The following is a 26,175-nucleotide window of genomic DNA, read 5'->3' on the forward strand; positions in this document are numbered from 1 at the left end:
GTTCATCTCGTGGATTCTGTGAAAGAACGTTTCACGGGATATAAAGATTAAGTTACTTTGAACCTTTCAACGTTGCCAGTATTTCCATTGTTACGTTTGCGTCAATACGTGTAATACTAGAGGAGACCAGGATTATTTCTTGATCTAGCACAAGAGCAAAATATTGCAGATATTAGTGACGAGCTATTACTATGAAAGATGCAGATGTTGAGCCGTCGTTTGGCAGTTATTGGTGCTTAGCCCTCAGTACGGAAAACATAGATGTTTAGCTGTCAATATGACAAAGATCAACGCTGATGACACAATATGGAAGAGATCTATGCTGGTATTCCTTATGGTAGAGATCTTATGTTAAACCGTCAATATAGCAGTGATACGTGCAGATTCATCAATGTGATATTTATCGGCGCTTGATGGTCCTTGTAGCACTTTTTGGTGCAGAGCCCTCAATATGACAATACTACCGGTGCAAGGCCTTTTACGTGTCATTTACCGGTGTTGATTCAAGTTATGGTAGGTGTTAACGGCATAGATTCTTCAATATCGCAGATATTGTGATGAGTTCTATTATGGCATAGAGATGTTAAAGATAACGGAGACGAACCCTTGCGAACCAGTAATAGGAATCGGTGCTTTGCTATAGCTGATATTGGTATTATACCCTTGGCAGCAGTATTGAGCTCTTGATATTCTGCCGAACCCTCATTACATAACTTGGATATGATGTAGAAAATGGTTTTTATGATTGATATTGTAAATTGGCAGTTAGTATTGTAGTACTTTCACACACGTCCACCGCGATAGACATCTCCACACCTACGTAATGATGACACGCAAGGTAAACGGGCACCACATCCTTCGACAGTGAAATAGTGTATTTATTTCACTAGTTGTGGTTTAGTAATGATACATTGTAACTATGCGTAATAATATCATGAAACATTGAGACATGAGTTCGACGTCAAACTCGCATTGACGTAAAAGGTCATTGCAATTTATGAAACCGTTGAATAAAAGTCGACCTTTTACTTAGAAACAAAAATGAAGAAAACAAACCCAAATGTTCCTAAGCTTTTTGCTAGCAAAAAATATAACTTTTTCATAACTTAAAATACATTTTAAAAGATTTGTTTAACTGAAATGATCTACATGATGTTGTTAGAAAAACTCCCTGTATACCACTTAGATATAAATTGTAGGCGTATAATTAGGCTCAAGTCCTTTCCTACATGTAGTTTACAATTAATCCAACGTTAAATGACAAGCACTCATAAAACGATACACAAACCTGAACGAGAAAATTGTATGTGAATAGCAGAAGTGATGGTTGTCACGCTATCAGTACAGGTTTTCGGTCTAATTGTTTGGTTAGACAAGTAAATAGAGTTCTGTTAAATGACCTTCTTAATATTTGTTAAGAACCATTTGTACATATGTATGGTATTATATATACACGGTTTATAAATAGTCTTTACCTCTTCGGTTTGACCTGTAGATATCTAGCTGAGCATTTAATACCAGATCATAACAGTATTTAGTAAATCTTTGGTATCCAAAAGCAATACATGATTATTGCATGTATATGATATAAAAGAATAACGGGTTTGGGACGTGCTCAGTGGAGCATTACATTTTATATACACTGTGACGTGTCCGCCGCTAGGGCTCGGGGTTCGACAAGCCTTCTATTAAACGTCCCAATATCAGCTTATTGTGAAACACACAACTTTATATACTAAACACCGGACAAAACCTTGCGGCTTTGACACAATAGGAACAATTCGTGTGCCAGTGTTGGGTCGGTCACGATAAGCCAATCTCGCTTCAACTGACAGTTAAATACGGAGTTTCTTTGCTGGATTTGTTGTGTTATCGTTGTTGTGTAGTGTTTTTTTCTCAACAAAACTTAAACGGAAAAGGAACTCCAAAGTTTTAAATGTTTATTTGGATTGCTGTAGGGTGAGAACCAATGTTGGACTACTCGTGACGTCACATTCCAATTAACGATCCTAAGAAGAAAGCACACGGGATTAAGTCAATATTGCTTGTAGGTATCGAGTGGAAACCGACTTAGTGCTTTTCAGCCCCAGGTTTTGGTGTATTGTGAAAGGTGGGGAATATTGTTCGATGGATATTCCCAGACATTTCTGTATTTTTATTGAGAGTTTATTTTGTTTTCGATTTGGAATTTTTCGTTTCTGGATGTGTCTATGGAACGTGGTTGTCCAGGGGAAATTGGTTTGTTGAGAAAATCAATCGTGATATGATCGTAGGTTGTTATTGATCAAGAAGTAACAGGACATGATTGTAATATTTTCAAGACGGTTGTATGACTGTCTAATGATTATGTACCAAAATTGTATTCACATGGTATCGTCACATTTTACAATTTACATTAGTAATGTAGTTCACATCTTTTATATATTTATGGACGTTTTCAACCTTGTAAGAATATCTTGAAGAGTTCCGATTCATATGTGATAAATTGGGAATATATTCTTCCTTGCGAACGACCCTTCTCCTTAGTTTTCTTGTGTGATTTTTAATTAATATGTCTAACAGCAAAACTGTGTCTGATCTAATCTTAAATCATTTTGGATAGAAACGTATCTATATAATGTTTAATTTACAGAAAATATCTTTTTTACTTTCTCGCAATACTTTACGATAGAAGAAATCACACGAAATAGAGAATATTCTAGATTTTTAATAAGAGTAAGGATTCTAAGATGTGACAGCTTCCAGGTTGTATAACCTTTATATACACCTCAATCTGAGGTCCAGGTCGGTACAGTAGTGGCAAGGTTTTGGCGGAGACACAATTTGTCGTCATATTTGATTCATGATTCAAGTTTTTATTTTTAATTTGAAAGATTATATTTGTGTTTGATCATTTATTGATAGATTCATGGATGACACAATATTCATAAACACAAAATATTGATTATCGTTGGAATCCACATTATAATCAAATGGATTCCCGGCTTTTCATTTCGCAGAATATATCCAATGTTTAGTAAACAATATCACTGGCATTGATCTTGTCTGATGATCTTTTTTTTCGTTGCAGAAATTCCATTGGTGTCTAAGGAACACACGATGACTTGAGTATGAGGTGGAATCGCACCTCGCGTTTTTCTCTACCCAGCTTAAATGCTTGTGTGTGTTTCAACGAACTCCATACGGATTATATTGGGCGACATCCGAGAGTTGTGTGTTCACTTAAAGTTGGATAAATGACTGAAATGAAGGGAAATGATGATAAGAATCATCTTAGTCCCTACGAGAATGGCGCGGCTCCAGCAGTGGCAGCCGATGCAAACGATGCCAAAAGTGTGTTATCTTGTTCACGACCGTCGTCTGCAGTCAGCGACGTGTCCTCAAGGATTAAGTTCCGTTTGTTCACGGACGATTCTTGGGCTAAGCAACTCCAGAAGGAGGAGGATAAGCGAAAGAAGGAGGAGAAAACTGGTGGTATTGCGGAAGCTCATCTCGTTGACGGAGAGCTCAGGTTCGAAGACGATGAGGAAGAAGCTAAGAAAGAATGTGATCCGAAACTAAAGGAAGGTGATCTCCTTCCCCCAGACCTTGGTGACATATTCCGAACAGACTACTACGGTAAACCGCTTGAGGAGATCGATCGGTTTATCAAAGACAAGGTAAAATTTGTCAAATCCATTCCTGAGTGTGTTTTCTATCAATCATTCCTTGGTTTGGATATACACATTTCAGTACAAAAGTGTTTGGGAATTTAAAGAAAAGGTAAGTATTTTATCCTTTAGCAAAGAAACCATGAGGATTCCAGGTAAGTGCATTGTACAACAGCATTTAAAAAAAATTTAAAATAAATTCTGAATAATATTTTTTTGAATTTCAATTAAAGTAATAAAATTTGGCAAAGTCCTGTTAAGTTAAAGAAAAATGGTACAAATTGTTTGTACAGACTACTTACCATAAAGTAAATAGAAGTCATTTTTAAACACTAATTTCTAGACAACTTACTGGTAGGATTCATATAAGTATTGTATTAGGTGTATGAGGTACTGACAAAGCCTATGATTATCTCCCTTGCAAAATAAGAGTCCTGTATACAAACAAGTTACAGGTTCAAACATAATTAGATTTTCTTTGATTTTAAACACATATTTATCATTTCTTTATTAACACCCATTTTTGGAAAATGCGATATTATTGTAGTAGTCACTTTGATATACAACATTGATAAACCACAAATATTTTACGCTAAATCATAAAGTTGCATGTTGACTCCTTATTATCTGGTTTTAGAGCTCCTTCTGTAAAAAGATTTTTAAAAATTCTGTGTCCACAAATATCAGATATTCAATAATACCCATAGACACATTCATGGAATCTTAAATGATTGATGAGTTTTTATTTGTTTTCCAATCAGTAATCTTCATAGGTGTGTAACTTAAATGAAGTACATCACTTTATACATAGAGTAGGCACTTTAGATTCTACTCTTCATTGTGGTTTGAAAGTATGACAGTGTTTGATTTACATGCTGTTATTAAATATATACCTGGGCTTGTGGTAAGGTTAGAACCTGATATGGTAGATGGTTCATGATAAGGGTGATGTATGACCCTGATATACCCTCTCATTATCAACAATAAACAAGGTCTTTGTTTGAATTGTGTTTGATAAAGAAAAGATTGTAAGTGTTACTTATAGTTTTGGTGAGGGAATATAGAATTCACACATTCTCAGGTGACCTGAGATAGATTAATTTTCAAAAACAATGTAAATAGCTATCACTTGATGCTCACAAGTCTTTACATGTGTGTAAAATGATTTGATGTCATCTGTAGATTTTCATTTACCACTGTTACATTGTGTTGTCTAAACCTCTCACTCATAATCTACAAGAACTTACAAAGACCTATCAGCAGTATGATCCTTTATCATGCCGTAGCAACATGCCACAAAAATTATTGTTTTAATTTTGTGATCAATAAGTCGATATTATAAAGTCTTCGCTGACATGATCATAGAGACTTATTGGCAATGAGATCAAAGCGTAAGTCACAGCTAAAAACATAGATATGAATTGTCCGATTACTGATACTGTATAAGACACGTCAGTACAATACATGCATGTATTTGTACGAAAAGACGTGTCGCAAGTGGCAAAACTTGACAATATCAGTTAGTCTTGTAAAACTTAATCATGACAAAAGTATGAAATCTAGTTTTGTCTTCTAGTCATTTCATTAAATGATTAAAAGGAAATGAAGATGTTACACACATCTTGGAGGTAGCTCCTCCTAGCACACTACCAGTAAGAGGTACTCAGGAAGATTTTAGTTTCCCTTGTGTTATAGTTTATATAGCACCATCCTCAGTGGTGTCAAAATGTGATGATATCGTCATTATCTGTGCCAGGGATATAATGATGACATAACTATACATGGCTTAGTATGACATCATTGGTTTATGTGTATAGTGTTGTGATGATATCATCATTATCTGTGCCAGGGATATCATGATGACATAACTCTACGTGGCTTAGTATGACATCATTGGTTTATGTGTAGTGTTGTTATTATGTCAGTTTCAAATTTTTTATCACCTAATCATCATTTGAAGAGGAAACTTAAGTGAGGTTAACATAATTGAGCCTTCTTCCCTGATTGTTTTCTGAGGTGTTTTACCATTAAAATGACCATTTTTTTTAAAATATACATATAAATTGTATTATCATAGCACAGGTTTTGAGTTTTATTATCCAATAAAAGCTGCTAAGATATCTGTTGTAGGATCGCAGTGAACCAACATTCATTCCATAGCATGAATTATGTACTTTGACATGAAAATAAATCTGTTTTAAATAATTGCGTTGTCAAAACATAAAGATTATAAACATTTAGCATACAATTTTAGTTACATTTTTTCATGATCACAAGTTCCTTTATTAAGGTTATAATAATGTACACCTGTGTGACTCTCTGAGGTACCTGTAATTTTGAAATAGCCATGGATCATGTGCACACTTGGACAGAACAATAACACTAGATTTGACCTCAATCTGAAATCTCTGTGGCATGTTTATGGAAACAACAGAAAACTTAAACCGATCAACTTCTGGAGTGAATAAAGCATTTAAACCTCTGTGGATTTCTGTTGTGTGAGCCAAAGCTAGGCTCCAGATTTCTTACATGTGGTGCAAATAAACACTAATGTACAAAGGCATGCACATTTACGAGTATACAATTACAACATATAATACAATACATATACAATTCCCAGTGATTTATTGAAAATGAGGGGGTTTTTTATGTCGGAATAGAAGAGGATGTGAAAAACTTTGTCTACCTTACTGAAGAGAGGTATCAAATATGGGGGTATACATTTCAACAGCCTATCATATTTAAACTTCTTTTAAAGAAAAAAGTAATAGAATTTAATTTTTTGCCCTGTGTTGAGTGGTATGTACCTCACTAAATAGAATCATTTTAAATTCAATGAATTCTAAACTCATGATCACAGCTAAGTTTTGTTAATGATTTAAGGCTCATATCCTCAAAATATGTATTGGTATTTGACATGTGAAATATTTCCTAGTGCATACGGTATGGTATATTTGGTTAAACTTCTCCTGTTTATAGAGAGTAATTACAATTATCTTACACTTTCTATGAAATAATTTAGGAATGTTTCTTGTTCAGCATAATCTTTTGAAACAAGAAATGATAAGAATTTTTTTATTTGTCATCTCCAATGTTGAAGTGTCAATCAGTGCCACAAACATACTTTTGAAGTGGTAGTTAGTACCACAAATATAATATTGGTGTGTCAATTTATGTAACAAACACATGCCATTGAAGTGTCACCTAGTGCCTCATAGCTGTTAGTATGTGCCACAAACATACTGTTGAAGTGTCAGTTATATATATATAGTGCTACACACACATACTGTTGAGATGTCAATTATATATAGTGCTACACACACATACTGTTGGTATGTCAATTATATATATATATATAGTGCTACACACACATACTGTTGGTATGTCAATTATATATATATATATATAAATATAGTGCTACACACATACTGTTGGTATGTCTATTATATATATATAGTGCTATATATATATATATATATATATATAGTGCTACACACACATACTGTTGGTATGTCAATTATATATATATATATATAAATATAGTGCTACACACATACTGTTGGTATGTCTATTATATATATATAGTGCTACTCACACATACTTTTGGTATGTCTATTATATATATATAGTGCTACACACACATACTTTTGGTATGTCTATTATATATATAGTGCTACACACACATACTTTTGGTATGTCTATTATATATATATAGTGCTACACACACATACTGTTGAGATGTCTATTATATATATAGTGCTAATAACACAAATTGTTGAAATATCAATTAGTGCCGCAAACACATGCTGTTGAAATGTCACTTAATGCTTCAAACAAACTGTTAAATAAATAAAGCAATATTTATTTATTTTACAACAATTGTGAAGCAAGTTTTTCCAACTTATATTAATCACTCTTGTTAGCTTGGATGAAAGTGCCCGCGTGGTCTTAGTGTGGGAGGAAACCCGAGTTCCCGGGGAAAACCCACGTGGTCAGGCTGGTGACCCCATACCTTTTCACATCCATTCCGGGAATCGAACCTCGGACGGCTAGGTGAAAGGTGAGAGCATTACCACTGCACCACCCGACCACCCTGACTCAAACAAACTGTTGAGGTGTCAATTAATGCATCAAGTATGGTGTTGAATTTTTTTAGTGCCATAAACAGACACTACTGTATCAGAAGTATTTCACTGCCAAAAATACCATTGATGAAGACATGTATAACTACCCTACAAATATGTTTGAAGCAGTGTTACGGTTACTTCCACAAACAGCAGATGTGTAGAGTCTTCTGGTCATGTATGTAATTTAATAATCCCTCTAGCTATTAACAGTGCAGCTATTAACAGAAAGAGTTGTAAACAAATTTTTGCATACTGAAGACATGGCATTTATAAATGTCAGTTTTGTAGACTCAACAAAGAGGTATTCTACATTATTTGAGTTTTTGCAGGTTAAGTGTATGTGCTCATGCATGGTCAAATAGGATAATTGTGAATATGCACTTTGGATTGATACTTAAGTGAGTTGTACAAGTTTTGAACGATTATGGAGGCATTGATAGAAACGGTCATTAAACAACAACGTTGTGACATAGATCAATTTAGAAAATTTGATAGATTCCTGTTTGGATCAGAATTTCCATACAAAGATTTATAAATAGAAGAATATATTTATGTCTTAAATGTCTCCATATTCTGAGTAGATGATATGTCTTAAATGTCTCTGTTCTGAGTAGGTATGTCTTAAATGTCTCCATATTCTGAGTAGATGATATGTCTTAAATGTCTCTGTTCTGAGTAGATATGTCTTAAATGTCTCCATATTCTGAGTAGATGATATGTCTTAAATGTCTCCGTTCTGAGTAGATATGTCTTAAATGTCTCCATATTCTGAGTAGATGATTTGTCTTAAATGTCTCTGTTCTGAGTAGATATGTCTTAAATGTCTCCATATTCTGAGTAGATATGTCTTATATGTCTCCATATTCTGAGTAGATGATATGTCTTAAATGTCTCTGTTCTGAGTAGATATGTCTTAAATGTCTCCATATTCTGAGTAGATGATATGTCTTAAATGTCTCTGTTCTGAGTAGATATGTCTTAAATGTCTCCATATTCTGTTCTGAGTAGATATGTTTTAAAGTAAAGATGATATGTCTTAAATGTCTCTATGTCTTTTCTGAGTAGATATGTTTTAAATGTCTCCATATTCTGAGTAGATGATATGTCTTAAATGTCTCTGTTCTGAGTAGATATGTCTTAAATGTCTCCATATTCTGAGTAGATGATATGTCTTAAATGTCTCTGTTCTGAGTAGATATGTCTTAAATGTCTCCATATTCTGAGTAGATGATATGTCTTAAATGTCTCTGTTCTGAGTAGATATGTCTTAAATGTCTCCTTATTCTGAGTAGATGACATGTCTTAAATGTCTCCTTATTCTGAGTAGATGACATGTCTTAAATGTCTCCATAGTAAATGATTTCTATTATATATTACATTTTAGTGGTACTTAAAAAATTTTGAGACATAGAACAATAAGTATAGAATCAAATTTCAGAAATATTTTTATCCTGAGTAACTTAATTAGTGACAATTTAAATTCCTTCAATTGACTGATCTGCACTGGCACCAATTAAAACAAAATAAATTTAGCCTCTCAAGTTCTGTATTTGATGAGTTCTCTTCAGATGTACAATTGCATTACAATCAATGCAGTAAATGTTATGCAAAATACCCATAAAATCTACCATAGCCATATCAGCATCAAATCTCCATTCCATGAATGTGGAGCTAACAATTTAAGATGATCTAATTTTGTAATTTGGTCCACAATCAAAGGAAATAAGAGTATAGGTTGATTATTTCAACTGTTCATTGTCAGGGTATGATTGAATATGATGTAATGTAATGGAAAAAAAAAACAATTGTTGTACTGTTCTGACCCACCTTGTCTACGAATCATTTGACACAAACTGGATAACTTCTAGTATACAAAGTAGATAATAGTTTTGTAATATGACATTTTTTTTTTCTCTTAATCCTTAACTTGTAAACATTAACATGTAATTAATATAAAACCATTAAAATTAAGCACATGTATCACACTTAATTATAGATGTCTTCAACCCTACTCTTAAGTAACCAAACCAAGCAGGAGCAGGCAAAAAATGTGCATGCCTATATCACACTACATGTCTCCAGTCGTAGGAGGCAACTGTTTGCTGGGTACCATTGTAGGTCACCCCTTGCAGGTCAGGTGGTTCTCTGATGTCTTTTGTTTAAAGGACATCGCAGAGTCCAAGAATTGGGTCTGCTACATTCCAATGCAATATGATTGAAGGAACCTGTAAAAGTGGACCCCCTGCAGTATCAGGTTTTCTTCCATGTCTTATTCTGCCAAAGGGACATTGAAGAGACTAAAATAGATTGAACTGCACCAATGGCAACACGTTGGATTTTGATCTTTTCCGTTCTTTCCTATCTTGCCCGTTTTCTTTCGATGTAAGTCTTGAAACCTGTCCATGTATGACCATTACTGTTTCAAGGATATTGTACCTGATAATATCAAAACAGAAAAAAGACTGACTCATAACATAAAAGATGTTTAATGTCAAGGTTTCAATAATTATATATATATATATATCAGAAATTTAAAGCTTGTTTGCATGTTAGTTGAAAACATCTTAAAATAAGGGACTTATCAACACAGTCAGCAATCATTTTTTTAAAAGTCAGGGAATAGATAAAAGGGAGAGAATGGTATACAAGGACCAACTGCAGCTGTGATAGATTGATCAGTCAGAACTACATGGAATTTCAAGGTCAGTCAGAGGTGTTCTCATTCCTTTGTATGTGTTGTCATCATTGAACACATGCACGATAAATGAACTGGAAATTTTTAATTAATTATACAAAAGATATTTCATTTGATGTTTGCTGTTGTAAACATATGCATTACTCAAAACAGTGTTTACATGTAAACTGTCTTTTTCCAAACTCGTAAGTAAAAGAATTCTTTAGGAAGGGAGCCAAGCCATTATTATTGTAATTGGGACTGAACCTTGGTACACTCTATAGGAACGATCATTAAATATGGATATTATTTTTTATAATATAAAATTCAAAGGAAATCAGAATAATAGCCACAGATTTGGCAAAATGTATTTGTGTCACTCAAGTTTCCAACTGAACATTCAATACACCATTGTTGATTTTCTTGTGCGTAATTGTAAACCAAATTAAAGGATTTGAGATTTTTACCATAATTGGATCAAAACTGCAACCAGTTAAATCTCTTCCAAATAATTCTTTTGAATTCCATTGATTAATTCAGCAAAACTTACCCAGTAAGAAAATATTGATCACAAATTTATAAATTGTTAGCATAAGCTTCAAGGATTTCAATATATGTGCTTTCATGAAGCTTTCTTTAAACGTTCCTTAAGTCAGAGACAACAATATACTATATAGGAAAGAGAAAAGCAAGAATATCTTGATAAAGCACTTTAGATACTGCTCATAGTCTTTTTACATTACAAGCTGTAATACTTTTAAGTTCAATCAGGAAAAAGGCCATTTTAAAGAAATAAAATACTATTACCATTCAATTTTATTTTCCCATTTCACTTGGGAAGATCGTTTATTACCGACTTAAAATAGGAAAAATTGGGTAAAGGTATGATAAAGATAAGATGATTGGGTTTTAATTGCACTGTCTATTTATTATACATTATTTATTAGCTTGGGATTTCTGAACATAAGAAAGATAAAACTTAACCATTTACTTACAAAATTTAATGTCTTTTGATAAATTTTTTAAGGTAATGTCTGTCCATTTTACATCTAGATATGACCACAGGCTATTATGCCATCTAGAAACAAAGACATTCTTCACAAAGGCTTATGGTAGTTTGTATACATAAGTCTTAAAAAATTTGTTGTTTCATTAATCTTATCATATCACCTACTTTAATTTCCAGTTAGTATGTAAATTAATTCAAAGCTTGTAATTAAAGCGTAAGTTGATGGCATAATGGGAAATAGCAGGTCACACACGTACAATTTATGCCTGAGAAACATTTTGTCCTATTCTTTGGTCAACAGACCCGCAGTTGACTTGTTTGTCATTGTTGCCATTCCTTTACATAAATCTTTACATGAAGGCTAGTTTATTGGCTCAAAATTAGTCAACCATGTCATTTCATATTTACAGATTTAAAGTGTTCAATATTGTACACTGGATACAATGGACACATTGAAAACTCTCCATATCAAGCAACTGATCTGCAGATATGTAAATCACCATTACATAATAAACTAAGGCTTATGAAGCACTTCAACAGAACCACAATGTGAAGGCTGTATTATGATAGATGCAGATGCATTTGCTAGTATGAATGTGTGTCTAGGTGATAAAAACCATCAAGATGAACTAGTTTTGTGAGATTGTAAGGCACAGGAGAAAAGCCATAATGGAAGAGCAGCCTGTATCCATGCCTCAGGAATCTCTCGGTATCAACATCCCATTACATACTTTTGTCCTCACATTTTGCATCCTGAACAACGGTTGTTGTATGGTACAGTAAATTTGTAACCCAGCCTTTCCCTGTGCTGTCATCAGGGAAGCAATAAAGTCTGACACTTGGATCAAATGCACATCCCTATCTTTGTTACAGATTTAATGATTGAAGCAAAGCTTCCATTTCTGTACTGCATATTTTTATGACATTAAGCCAGTGTGCCCAAACAGATCTATGAATGTGTATAAGAGGATGGGTTGTGATTTCTCAAGGAGGAAATTCTATTTCTAATTTTAATCAATATCTTATTCAATGTAATAAAAAAAAAGCTGTGACTAAAATTGATGAAACAAAATAAATGAAGTTATTTTACAGTGTATTTATCACTTAATATTTCACTTTTGAAGGATTTTTGGTTTTTAATTGTGTCTTTTCTTAAATAATATTAGGTACTTAAGTCTTTTACACACTTTTGTATAATTCATAAAACAATGGACAGGTGCAAAATTTGAGGATGCATATGATAGTATACAGGTATATAGGTTTTGACAGGGATGTCAGTGCATGAATGAAACAAGTTCATAGTAGAGCTGTCTGCATGGGCTATGTCATTGTAGCTTAACTTGGGTTGTAGGCACCGGTTCCAAGTTTTGAGGTTCTGGGTTCAAGCCCAGGTTAGCCAGTGATTATATTTTTCTTCTCTTTTTACAACTTGTACACAAGTAAGTAAAAAGTATTTCTATAGAGCGTATCAAAATGTTTTGTATGATTTTATAATGAACAAAGAGATTTTTGAATGAGGGGATTCAAAATGGCTGAGCGACTGGGTTAATCAATGGTGAATCTGCATGCTGAGTAGAGCATTCATCCTTTTTTCAGATTTCAGTGGTCCCTGAAGATCAAATTTTGATTGATCAAGCTTGTGATATTTTTCATCTTCTTTGATAAATTTTCACAATGTTTTTTCCCATGAAGAGAGAGAATTCATAACCAGTTTGAATAAATTGTGTTTTTGAAAGAGAATTAATAATCCGATTTTAACATTATAATCAGATGGTCATGTTTTAAAATCCAAGAGTACTAAATCAATAGTAGCATAAAATCCCATATTAATCCTCTTACAAGGAGCTTAAGTTTTCAACATACAGTAATTAGCTAACCTGTAATGCAGGTCAAACCTACCTCCTGGAGAATGCCAGCACAGTTCATGCAAAATAACATTATATTCTGTTTATATTTTTTGGAGGTGGGGGGGGGGGGATGGGTGGGGGGGTAGGTTGGCTTTTTAAACAGATTTGATATTTAAATGGAAAAATGATATGCACATCCCTTAAAATACATTTATCTGAAAGAAACATTTTGCTGATATGAAACTGTTAGCCTGTATTATGTTTCTCACCCTGTTATTAAAATACAAAGGACTTATATCAATGAGCTTTTCAAGAAAGATATCATTACAGTATTGGTGTGTCATTACCACATTACAGTGATCACTTTGATCATTACAACAATGTTGTAATCCTCTTGGTCAACTCAAAGATTAAAAGTTTTCATTTTGGAAAATCATTTGAAATCATATGCTTAATAATCTCTGGAATTAATTCACAATAACAGTGGGGAAAAAACATTAAAGATAGGAAAGACTTCACTTACTGGTTATAAATGAGTTAAAATGAGAATCATTTAAAAGTTTTTCTACATATCAAAATAATTTAAGTAACCCCTGTTTCCAGAATAGTCTAATTTCTTCTCTAACCTCAACAGCATATTAAGTTTTCCTTTCCAAATTGTAATAAAAAAATACACTGCACAAAGAAAACACAGTACTACAATCGTAAATGCATCAGTAAGTCAGAGAAAATGATTTTATACAATAAAAATGAAATTATCATTAGTCTGACAAGGTTATTTTTCTTTTTAATCTTAAAAAAAGCATGCAATTCTATGGAGGATATTTTGCCCACTCGAAATGCTCACCATAATACATCATGTTAACTTTAAATCCTGTATGACTCCTTGGAGGACGATCAACCATTTTGTTCATTTTTGCATGTAACAAGTTTAATGGATGTCATGGCCACTCTGAATACAATTTGTAATTCAACGTGTTAATGTATGTCTGCTCATTTCTAACACACCAAACAACCATCAATACTATTTAGTAGCCCAATGAACAAATAAGTTCCCTGATTTTATTTCCCATCCGAACATTTTAAAGTATAAAATTTTCATGTAGTGCTCATTAGTTATTTCTGTCAAGGCTGCTGTGAAACACTTCAAATACATCATTTTGACAGCAAGTCAATAATTCTAATTAAAATCCACACTTTTTTTGCTTAGGAAACAGAATCTATTTCTCATGACGTGCATTTTTTCATTTTCCTGTTTTGAGTGATGATGTATTTTTCAGCTTGTAAATTATCTTATTTTCTTATGACCTATATATTATCTTATTTTCTTATGACCTATATATCATCTTATTTTCTTATGACCTATATATCATCTTATTTTCTTATGACCTATATATTATCTTATTTTCTTATGACCTATATATATATCATCTTATTTTCTTATGACCTATATATTATCTTATTTTCTTATGACCTATATATCATCTTATTTTCTTATGACCTATATATTATCTTATTTTCTTATGACCTTTATATTATCTTATTTTCTTATGACCTTTATATTATCTTTTTTTCTTATGACCTAGTTTTGAACCCATTGCATATCAACACAAGTTTGACAAATTTCCTTCCAGGAAATAAGTACGGTTTTAGAAAGAAATTAAAATCTGTTGGACCACAAAAAAGAATTGGAAAAAAAAAGAATAATTTATACCGTATAGCAAGTAAACAACATTTTTAGAGATCTACTTATTTGATATCATTAAACATGGATTAATCAAAATCTTGTTTGTTTTGTAGCATTTGGAAACTTGTTGATAATTATTAAATCTATTTCTAAACCTGTTCTTATTTCATGCTGATAATTTTTTGTATCATAATTCATCTGCATATCTTATCTACATATTGCTTCACCAAGTTTTAATTCAAAACCTGTAAAGTATTCATTATTAAAGCTATTTATTTTGTCCTTCTTTGTATGACAGGCTACATTAATTAAAACCTGATAACCAATCATTCCCATATAGACATTGTACCCATTCTCTTTGAAACTTGATATCCGGAATTGGGAGGGAAGTATTTTAATAAACAGGCCAAATTCTGTGAACAATAACATGCTTAAGGTGTGTTTGTATGTTTACTGGATCCACAGAGGTCATGAGATGTAGCCAAATTTAACTTGACCTACCAGTTTCATGACAGGATTTTGATTTTTTAAATGTAAGACTGATACACCTAGATCACAAGTACATATTTGTTCATGGTAAAACACTATTTTTACTTTGTAATTTTCTTTTTCTCAAGTGCCTCTTAATCCGTTCTATAAGAAGAAAAAAGTTCATTTTTTAAGTTGCTGGGGGAGGTGAGGGTGGGGGCTTCTTTGCAAGCAACCCCCCTACTCCCTGTTCCAGAAAGAGACAAAAATGGGGAAAGGGGCTTATTTTGCAGTAAAATATGGTAATGAATCTATATATTTATTTATTCATATATTTATAGAAAGTTACTTTTCAGTTAATTACAAAATTTACTAGTATTCATATAACTATAAAGCTAAATTTTTAAATATACTATGACAATCTTTATACAGCAAACTGGGAAAACAAACAATTCTATAAACTCCATGTGAATTCTACTCCATGTTATAAAATGTTCACCGATTTGCTCCAGATGGTAAGGAGCATGTTAAAACTGCAAAATTTAAATGATGGTTCTCTTTGTGTTCAATTACAAAGTCATTGTGTATTATTTTTAGATTGTTTGATAGGAACCATGATAAAAATAGATTTCATAAATTAATACATTTATGACATGTAATTATATTCTGTTCTTATTGGATATTTCTTATCCCACTGTCAGTGATGTCCCCTGTACAGCACCTCGTGCCCAGGGATATCATATGTCGATTTGTTATCAGTGGTTTAGTTTAAAGTCATGTATGGAAACAATACTGCTCCTACTAATCATTTATCCATTGTTTGTAAATTTGTATCATTTCCAACAAAGGTTACATGTATACTACAAAGTGGGCAGCTCACCAAAGGGCAAATGAAGTCAAATGTAGTCAAAAACAGCTTAAACAGATCATTAATGGAACAAACAGTCTTTAACAATTTACTTCATGTTAGATACTTTGTGTTTAGTAATGAAATGAACCAAATCTTCGGGACATGTTACATACATTGTATGTTAACTGGTTATCAATAGTACATAGTGATTATTACACAATAATGGAATTTAACACTTAGATTGTCCTTGTTTGAAAAAAATCAATTATATACACACAGACTACCTTAGAAAAGCCTTCAGTCATTTGGTCTATTTTAAAGTTCATCTATAAAACAAGATAATATTTACCATGTATTATTTACTTTTTATCAGTCATCACTTTAATCATTTAAACTATGCAGGTGGTTGATATGTCTTAATAATAATTACACAAAATGTTCAGGTAAAAAATGATGTATCAGATTTTTGAAGTTCTTCAACTTCTTTTTCTCAACGTATTGTCACACATATTATCTGTACTTTGATGGCATACATTGATGTGATCTATGAAGTGTGAAAAATAATTAAAGACTATAGTGTCATTGACACTAGATCTGAGTTTTGATTCAGCCAGTGTTTTTTAAGGTGACAAACAGTATTTATATTTTTCAATGTCATACATGTGAACATAAGTTGGCAGTCAAATTTTAGGTACTCTTGTATGAAATAATACTTCTAATGAAACATGATTCATTTTGAAGTATTTGAAAATATGTGACTTACTGATTTGGTTATCCCAACCCATGCAGCCATGGTGGTTTTGTGGTTAAGGGGTTTGGCCATCTTTATCACTAGCCCTCTTCCTTTGGGTCAGGGGTTCGATGCCTGTGTAAGGCAGTTTGCTAGGTACTGGCCACAGGTCAGTGCTTTTTCTCCAGGAGCACTGGCTTCCCTCCTACATCCAGACCTGGCACGTCCTTAAATGATCTTGGCCGTCAGTAGGATGCAAAGCAACAATAAACCAAATAAACCGACCCTAGGATTTGTTTTATAAAAAGAAAGTAACCAAATGAAACGTTTACTCATCATATGAGACATTTGACATTGATGTTTACATGTAAAACATGTTAATACAAGAGAAAACTATGGACATTTATCAAGTAATTGTTATATATAGGAGGTAGTTCATCTCCCCTATTTGATCTCTAGATAGCATATATTTGATGTATTTACAAAAGATCAGTGAAATGTTCACCAATTCATTTTACAAAAACTTTTACCTGTATCAATTAGCTTACCACACAGGTAAGATAAATTGAGGACACAGTTACAAAAATGGTACCACCGGTAGAATTTATTATACTTGAATACTTGAACTAAAATTTCAGTAGGTTCTTATGTCTGACTGCATGCTCAAGACATGTGCATATGCTGTAGACTTTTAGCTGAGAGTGTTTGCTTTTTCAAGATAACATGTCATTAGGACAATTTTCATCATTTCTACTTAATTTGATTAAATAGTTTTTTTGTGGACAAAACATTGTCCCCAAACTGTATACACACTGGTAATTACTTCAAAAGATAATGAAGATTTATTTCTATAGTGTACATTATTGTGTAATAGGAAAGAGTAATGAAAAATACCCTGCACTCAGCAGGGTTGAACTAGCAACCATTCAGACAAAAGGGAAATTCTCAAGATCTAAAGCTTGTAAGGCATCCTGTACTCCTAATTAACTTGTACAATTGTATTCTCAACAGAATATTTCTGGGCTAACTGATAGATTCCTTGCTGTCAGCTAGATGTCCATTATGCATACGTATCCTCTTCAATCTGTACAGAACACTGTACAATTAATGGCCTGTTGAAATGCAGGTGAATACGAGAAATAATTTTTTGACATTCACCTGAAAACAGGTAAAAAATCGTGTTATTATTAATCCATGTTTCTGATTGGTCAGACAGGTTACTGGATGGCTATATTCACTGTTCTGATATCCAATGGGGTTTTGGATTATTTTGATATTCACCTCAAGTTCATTGATACTGCCTGTTTCAGTTTAACATCACAATGTATTCCGACCTATGATAGAAATTGTGACCAATCCATGTTAAGGAAAAATGACGGTCATTTGATGAATTAAATTGTCTGAAGACATAGATAAGAAAAAATCATCAATTCTGATAGAAATTCATCATTTTTGAAGTGTGCATAAAAACACAGTTTGTTACGTGTTCATGCTCTTAAACTTAACCATGCATGATGAAACAAAATTGGATGGTGGTTGATAATCATGTATAATGGACTTTGAGGACGGAATCCATATTAGTCCTTAGCCTTTGTTGTTGATGTCTCATAATCAGCAAACACTACTGTGAAGGCTGAGGGTGGGCTGACTAATTGATTGAATAGGAAAACATGAGCCTTATGTGGTGTTGCTCATTACATTGCTATTGACCAGTAAAACAGGTCACTAGAGTCTGAACCATTGATTACTATGGGACTTGGTCCCATTATTGACCAGTAATAAAATAATTTCCAGGTATACTGTGCCAGAGTTGAATCTTGAGGGAATGTTTATGGTGCAGGGACCTGGACAGTGCACTCATGATGAGCACATCACCACTAACTCTAGCTCTGATCACGGCTACTGAATATTGACCATATAACATTAGGTACATCGATTCCTATGTTCTGTTTATCAATCATTACTTCAGATAGGACTTACTTACGGTTGTCTAGTTTCTTTACCTGGTGTTTTATTTGGCAGTAACTACAAAAATTATTAAGACACTAATTAATTCAAAGATAATTACTTATAATTTTCTGTTCTGAAAAGTTGTCAATGGATATTGAAATTTTCTCTTTCCATGGGGTTAGTCAGAACATCAGTCCATATCTGGAAATCGAAGTACTACATATGTTATATACTATTACTGGGGAAAAAATGAAACTATGTATACTGGAATATGTTTTTTTCTCGCCAATGATATAAGATTTGATACAAAATGTGACATTGTTTTGTGTATGAATTCATGAATGAATCAGTCTGATTACATAGTTTGTTTTCTCTGTTAGAATACTTGAAGGAGTAATCATGATGTATTTAGGATTTTAGTATCCATGTTTCATGTTTTACTTTGTGGATCAGTTTCGGGAAAACTTAATAGTGCTACATGTGTGCTGAATACAAATTCTGCTTTACAGAACTTGAGCAGTAGGATGTCATTAAGTCCTCAGCATCTCAGCCCTAAAACTCAGCATGTCAGCAAAGTTTTATACTTGAAACCAAACATGTCATCTATTATACATTACAGCTAATTCTTTCTGTTCATTATTGATTAGGAACACACACCCTACTTCCTTTCAGAAACAACAGAGACAATTAACATGTAAATAGAACCACATTCAAACTCAGATTTAACGAAACAAGGACAAAATAGGAACAAAAGACAATTTTGGGGGAAGGACCGTGAAAAAGTACAATGAGAATAAAGCTTAGTGTTCTGAAAGGGTAAGCACCTTCCACTTCATTGACAACACCTACAAATCTTTGTACAATGGCAATGGTAGTCTTGAAATTTGATACCTGGGAAACTGTTAGATGAAATATTTGTTGGAATCAAATAATTGTATCGAGCCTCTAGTCATGGCATGCATTCTTTGTTTTGTGATCAAATATTTTAAACTATATTTAATATATTAAGTTGTCCAACATTGGTTTTCCTACAAAATGATTGCCAAAAGAAATTTATTGATCTATATTAAGAAATTTCTGCACTTTTGTTAGCAACGGTATTCTGACAGATCGGAGATGAACAATTGATTTTTGAGTGTTTATTAAAGTAAACAGCAGCTATGAAAATCTGGCAGCTCTGTTTTTATTATGAAGACATGTTATAAGATTAGATATTGGTTATGTAATGAGAACTATGGGATCTTCACTTTAATGGCTGTTAGTTAAGTCTGAAATTATCAAGGCGTTTATGGTATAATTTATTAATAACAATATCACGCAAATTGTATGCAAATCTAATTTTGAGATTTTATGCTTGATCATTGAAATGTTAAAACAAAGTCTTGATTCCTTAAATATTGATAGACAATTCATATAGAATAATAATCAAAGTACATGTAGTTAGCAGGAGGCAAGCGACTTATAATTGGGAGATGCAATATGAAGGAAAATTTGATGAATCTCTATAAATATTTTGATAATAATGAGATTGCATATGAAAATAAAGATGAAGTTGTTAGGACATTCTCTCTTAAATCATCCTAAAAAATAGAAATTAACTCTGCAAAATGAAATACAGTTAATTAAGATGATATTAAGATACTGATGTCAGTACTTGTATGGCCTTTGGACGTTGAGCACTTAATTAAGGTAAGTTAAGGGTAAGTGATAAAGTGATTTTATGGAGTGTAGTCTTTCAGGTTTGTATCCCAAATATTGAAACACTGGAATTTTGTGTTTGGAAAACAAAAAGATGATCAACACTGACTTGTCAAATGAAGCCTAATGATTATTTAGAATTTTCAGAATTGTGGAAATATATTGATTGGTTGAATGGATTTACTTTAATGTTTATGACATGTGTCATACTTTGATATGTAGAGTAAATATTTTTATGGAGTTCTTGTTCACTTAAAGTTATAAAAATTTGAATTATATCTTGATATAAATCTTTGAAGAATAGACTTTGCGTATGGTACAAAAGCTTTAATTCAAAGTTTAAAAGTTAATTTCTTATTCTGAAACTAGGTGTAATCAGTGAATAGATTTACACTGTGATATAAATTGGATGCTTTTTTATGTTGCAGACTTTCATTGCAATAGCACCAAGATTTGGTAAGAAGTTCATCTACAGGTTCACTTCTACTAAGGCTTTCTACGTCCTTCCACCATGGAACCCAGTACGGAAGCTAGCCGTGTACATAGCCACCAATCAATACTTTGATTACCTAGTCATCACCACCATTCTTTTGAACTGTATCTTTCTAGCCATGCATAAGTCACCCGCTGCTGAAACTGCAGAGTAAGTTTATTTCTCTAAACTTACTTAATTTAGTAGCTTTGATGCTTCAAATCCTGCTCAAAAACATAATGCCCTATCTTCCATTAATGTATTTGTGTGATATTGTGTGTACAATTCATTAGAGTATGTCTTTCAAATTGAGATTACTCTTAATTCAAAGTGCACTGAAGTAGAACTATGAAGGTATGTCAATTCAAAATGATACTTTTTTATTGCTTATTTTATCAATCAGTATTTTCAGTATTTGTTTTAAAACATCACAAGAGTTATATTGTGTGTCCAGATACCTATTTTCATATTCCAAAAGACTCATTACACATTAACGAGAAATTGAATGAGTTGACCAGTCACATGGTCAACCGACCATGTCTAATATGTAAAATAGAAACTAGATAAAAATGTTTGCTCATTATCAGTTCAGAGTATTACAGTAAACAAAAACATGTTCAGATGCTGTCAGTGTTAAAATTATTACTCTGTGGACATTTTAATGTGTCTGTTTTGATGGCTTGTGGGTAAGTTTTTATGATTGTACTACTGACAAGACTTTGATTTGAAGTTAAAGAAACAAGTATTGCTATCATGAATAGATTATGAATTATTGAAATAATCTATTGTCTCTTCCAGATACGTTTTCCTAGGCATCTACACCATTGAGATGATTGTGAAAAACTTAGCTAGAGGTTTCATCTTGTATCGTTTCACATATCTACGAGATCCTTGGAACTGGCTAGATTTTATTGTCATAGTTTCTGCGTAAGTATGATTTATGAAGTACGCATAGTATTTGATAACACTACACAAGAATGACAACATGCAGTTAAATTAATGAAACAAAGTCATCAAAGAATGAATAAAAGAAAGATTTCAACCAAGAAACCTAAAAAAAGTATGTGAAGCAATTCTTAATATGTTCCAATATTCCAGTCAGGTTAGCGTCTTTTTATCAATAGTAAATGCCATAAACAAAACAAATTTGAGCATACAATCATGATTTTGTCAGTTTACAGTCATGATTTTGTCAACATACAATCATGATTTTGTCAGTTTACAATCATGATTTTGTCAGTTTACAATCATGATTTTGTCATAATACAATCATTATTTGTCAATATACAATCACGTTTTTGTCAATGTGCAATTATGATTATGGTAATATGCAATCATGATTTTGTCAAAATACAATCATGATTTTTTCAACATACCATTGTGATTTTGTCAAGATGCAATGGATCCATTTGAAAGACATAGGAAAAAATGTTCAGTGTTAAGTATAAACAGTTTTGCTACATTTGTATTATGTTAAGATTTTGTTTGGATTATTGGTGCTTTTTTGCACCTGTGGTAAATGCAGATCACTGTACAATAACTACCTGTACACAATGAAGTCTGTATGTACATACATGTATAAATCATAGTCTTTATTGATCTAGCTGTTTAGTCTGTGGAAAATATTGATGCTCGTTTTGATGGCTCACCTAGACATTAAGTGATGAAAATCGAAAGTTATGGCAGAATCTGCATGAATAATTACTGATGGCTATTGACACTTCAGCACAGACATTCTTTCTCATACTATTATTACATGTTTCTGACAAAAGCTGGCTCCAGTGAAGCAGTGGAACATGGATACATTGTGACCATGAATAATTTTCTATTGCTCCGATTAGGACCTTGAGTGTATTAAGTTAAGCTGAATCACTGTAACTGTATGTTTAAGTCAACACATCTAAAATCCCATCAGGCCACAGTAATGCTGTAAATGTATCTTTATATCCATGAAATATTTCTCTCCAACATCAATGGATCCTGTGTTGTTCTCCAATCTCACATTAGCTATCATTCGTTCCTATAATTGGTATATTTATTTTGGCATGGAGGAGAGAATATTTGCATGGTCACATGATCAGCCACTTTAAATTAAATATTTCACATACGTTTTGCTAATGAGAATAAGAATTTCTTTTTAGATCTGAGTACACTTTTTCAAAAATTCAAGATTTGTTGAGTTTGCTTTTTATCAAGGTTGAACATTGTAATCTACTGTACAACTTTTATGGAAAGTACACATAAAGATGACTTTGAAAATTAATAGGTCAAAGTTCAAATGATCTGTTTCCCATAGAAGAAATTGCGGTTTCAAGACAAATTCTGTCTTACATTTGAGTCCATAATGTCCATGCACTATATGGCAAACATTTCCATTAAACATGTATAGTGTATTTTATGTATGGTAAGTTTAATTTCATTTTCCCAAGATTAAGCATTTCAATGCTGGACACAGGTGTTTCTCATCCAATACCTAGCTCAGACTTGAGGAAGACAGTGGGATGGGCAAGGGTGGTAATGTTGGGTTGTCCTCTTTTTATTACTCAGAGTAGAGGTAAAAACTGGTGCTTGTGTAGCTTGATATCAAACTGAAGAAATGTACATGTACAATTCCTCTCCATTAAGTGTAATAGCAATTAAAGAGCTTGTAATGAGAGCTAAAAGCCATAAATGAATTAACAATGAGTTTACATACTCATTGAAATTCCTTTGTGTTGGTAAATATATGGTAAATTCATGTCAACAAGATCCCCTTCCTGTTTACATTGACTAAAACACAAAAACAAAAAGCACATTGAAACATACACCAAGTGCTATATTTATGTGTGTGTGTGTGTTATGCTCTAAACCTACTATAGTTTATAATGTATTGAAAAGTTGCCAAGTAATTTTGATTAAATGGTTAACCAAGCTATTTTCCATGCACATGCATTTAGACCTGTTTTCTTGTACAATGTATATTTATGAATAACTCAACTTCAAAAGTAGTGATAAATTTAAAGGATGAAAAAAAAAAAGAAAATAAATGAAAAATTCATGAATGTGGTATCTATTCAGTTTGCTGTATGGTATTTCTGTCGTGATCCATATATATACTTGGAATACATTATGGCGTGTAACAATTTTGAAATTTGTATTGTAAATTCATGTTATGTTAAACGTTTAAGATTGAAAATCAGGATAGATCAGTAAATGTTTTTCATGCGAGAATGGCAGTGATTGTAATATTTCAAAAATGGTGTGAGAAATCAATGTTTTAAAGGATGGGGCTGCTAGAGAATTTTCCCTCAATGACATTATATTACAGATGAACAAGTGTTTTTAGAAATTTGAATTATACTGTATAATCTGAGAAAGATGAATCAGTGAGATCTGGGTTAATATTTTCACCATTGCTGACCTGATGTCTTTTCCTTCAGATACATTACAATAATGATACAAGCTGCATCGCCGGGAGGAGGTACAGCAAATCTCCAGGGTCTGCGTACATTCCGAGTCTTTAGGGCTCTAAAAACAGTTTCCATAGTTCCAGGTTGGTATAACCCCAAATTATCTTATTAAAGACTATCTTTATGCTGTTTTTAGCAGAACAATATTGTTAACTTTGGTAAATGTAACTTATCTTTGCTCTCTGTAAAAATTTTTAAAAAATTTAAATTTTATTGTCATTCTTTAAATAAATGCCTATTAAGCACTCTGAAAATTTAGTGTGCTCAAACTATTTTTGTTTCCAATATCTCAACATTAGAAGAATTTGTTGGGATAAAAACTGAAAGGATATTCATGAATATTTATATTAGCCATGCAAAAATGTTTTGGTGTACTTTTCCACCCAGCAGACACATCACCCTTTCATCATGGTTCAAGCCTTTGATAATTAAATTTGCTGTATGTTTTAAGACTGCATATGTTTCGAGACTGTTGTATGTATGTACATTGATGTTTGATATACAGCATTTCCAAATTCTTTTCAGTGTGGTCTCCTTTGATTAAAAATTTTCATAACCATGTATTTCATTTTAAAGTCATTTCAACAATTTTAAAGAGTTAGAATTTCGACATTAGCCTTATAGCTAGCTGTTTTCAATAGACTTGATCTCAAATATGAATTTGGACAATTTTCAGGGTTAAAAACTATTGTGAATGCACTGCTGAGAGCTTTCAAGTTACTTCTAGAAGTGATAATGTTGACAACGTTTTGTCTGATGGTGTTCGCTCTATTTGGACTACAAATCTACAAGGGAGTTCTGCGACAGAAGTGTGTGATCAGTTTGCCAGAGTTTGTAGCAACCAGTTCCATGAGTATAGAGGCACAATATGATGCTTGGGTCAAAAACACCTGTAAGTAAGGCTTAATAACTATGATACTCTACTTTCTTATTTCAATCATTTTCAGAATGATGAAAGAATCAAAATAGTTGACAGCAGGCTATCTTGGAATTTGCCATGAACCTTTCTTAGATCCCCGAGTCTAGATTCTAAATGATGTGCATGTATAATTTAAGAGTGAATGGTAGAGAAAATGTGACCATACACAAGCAGTTATTTTTATTCCCCAGCTGTTTTTTAAGGAGACATACAGTGTTACTCATATCTATCCGATGGCACCACCACCTGTGGTACACTTCGTACCAAACTTTAGTATAAAAGAAACTTACATTGACAGTGCTTTGAATCCTTACTCATTTTAATGTTGTTTTATGTCTTTCAGCAAACTGGTATGAATCAGATGGTGACTACGTCATATGTGGTAATGCCTCTGGCTCAGGGTAAGTAAAACAATCTGTGTTAACTCACTGAAGCAACGCAATGTTCAGGCACTGCTAATTTTCCGTATCAAGGCTTAGTTTTGAATGTAAATTTGCTGAAGTTTAAACTGGAACTACTTTTCTCGAAAGTTTTAAACTCAATAGTTTATACTTCATGCCTGTAGCTCATACATCATTCTACATTCTACACTTGTTTTTTCTATGCTGACCTTCTTGATCACTTTGTTGTAAATGTTCCAATTTT

The 26,175-nt window shown here is 32.7% G+C and overlaps 1 protein-coding gene across 1 annotated transcript in view; it reads left to right on the plus strand.

Annotated features, from left to right (window-relative positions):
• The first annotated feature begins 306 nt into the window (after positions 1-306).
• LOC132553394 (sodium channel protein 1 brain-like) overlaps positions 307-26,175 on the plus strand; it is a 56,072-nt gene continuing 30,203 nt past the window's right edge. The window contains exons 1-8 of the mRNA XM_060217640.1: positions 307-377; positions 579-669; positions 3,393-3,659; positions 21,119-21,333; positions 21,961-22,089; positions 24,582-24,694; positions 25,288-25,503; positions 25,874-25,931. Coding sequence (XP_060073623.1) covers positions 307-377; positions 579-669; positions 3,393-3,659; positions 21,119-21,333; positions 21,961-22,089; positions 24,582-24,694; positions 25,288-25,503; positions 25,874-25,931 — 1,160 coding nt within the window. The remainder of the gene's footprint in view (positions 378-578; positions 670-3,392; positions 3,660-21,118; positions 21,334-21,960; positions 22,090-24,581; positions 24,695-25,287; positions 25,504-25,873; positions 25,932-26,175) is intronic.

The sequence above is a fragment of the Ylistrum balloti genome, unplaced genomic scaffold, assembly GCF_031769215.1.
Source record: "Ylistrum balloti isolate Yb309-2 unplaced genomic scaffold, AGI_CSIRO_Ybal_v1 Utg370324, whole genome shotgun sequence".
In the NCBI taxonomy this organism is placed as follows: Eukaryota; Metazoa; Mollusca; class Bivalvia; order Pectinida; family Pectinidae; genus Ylistrum; species Ylistrum balloti.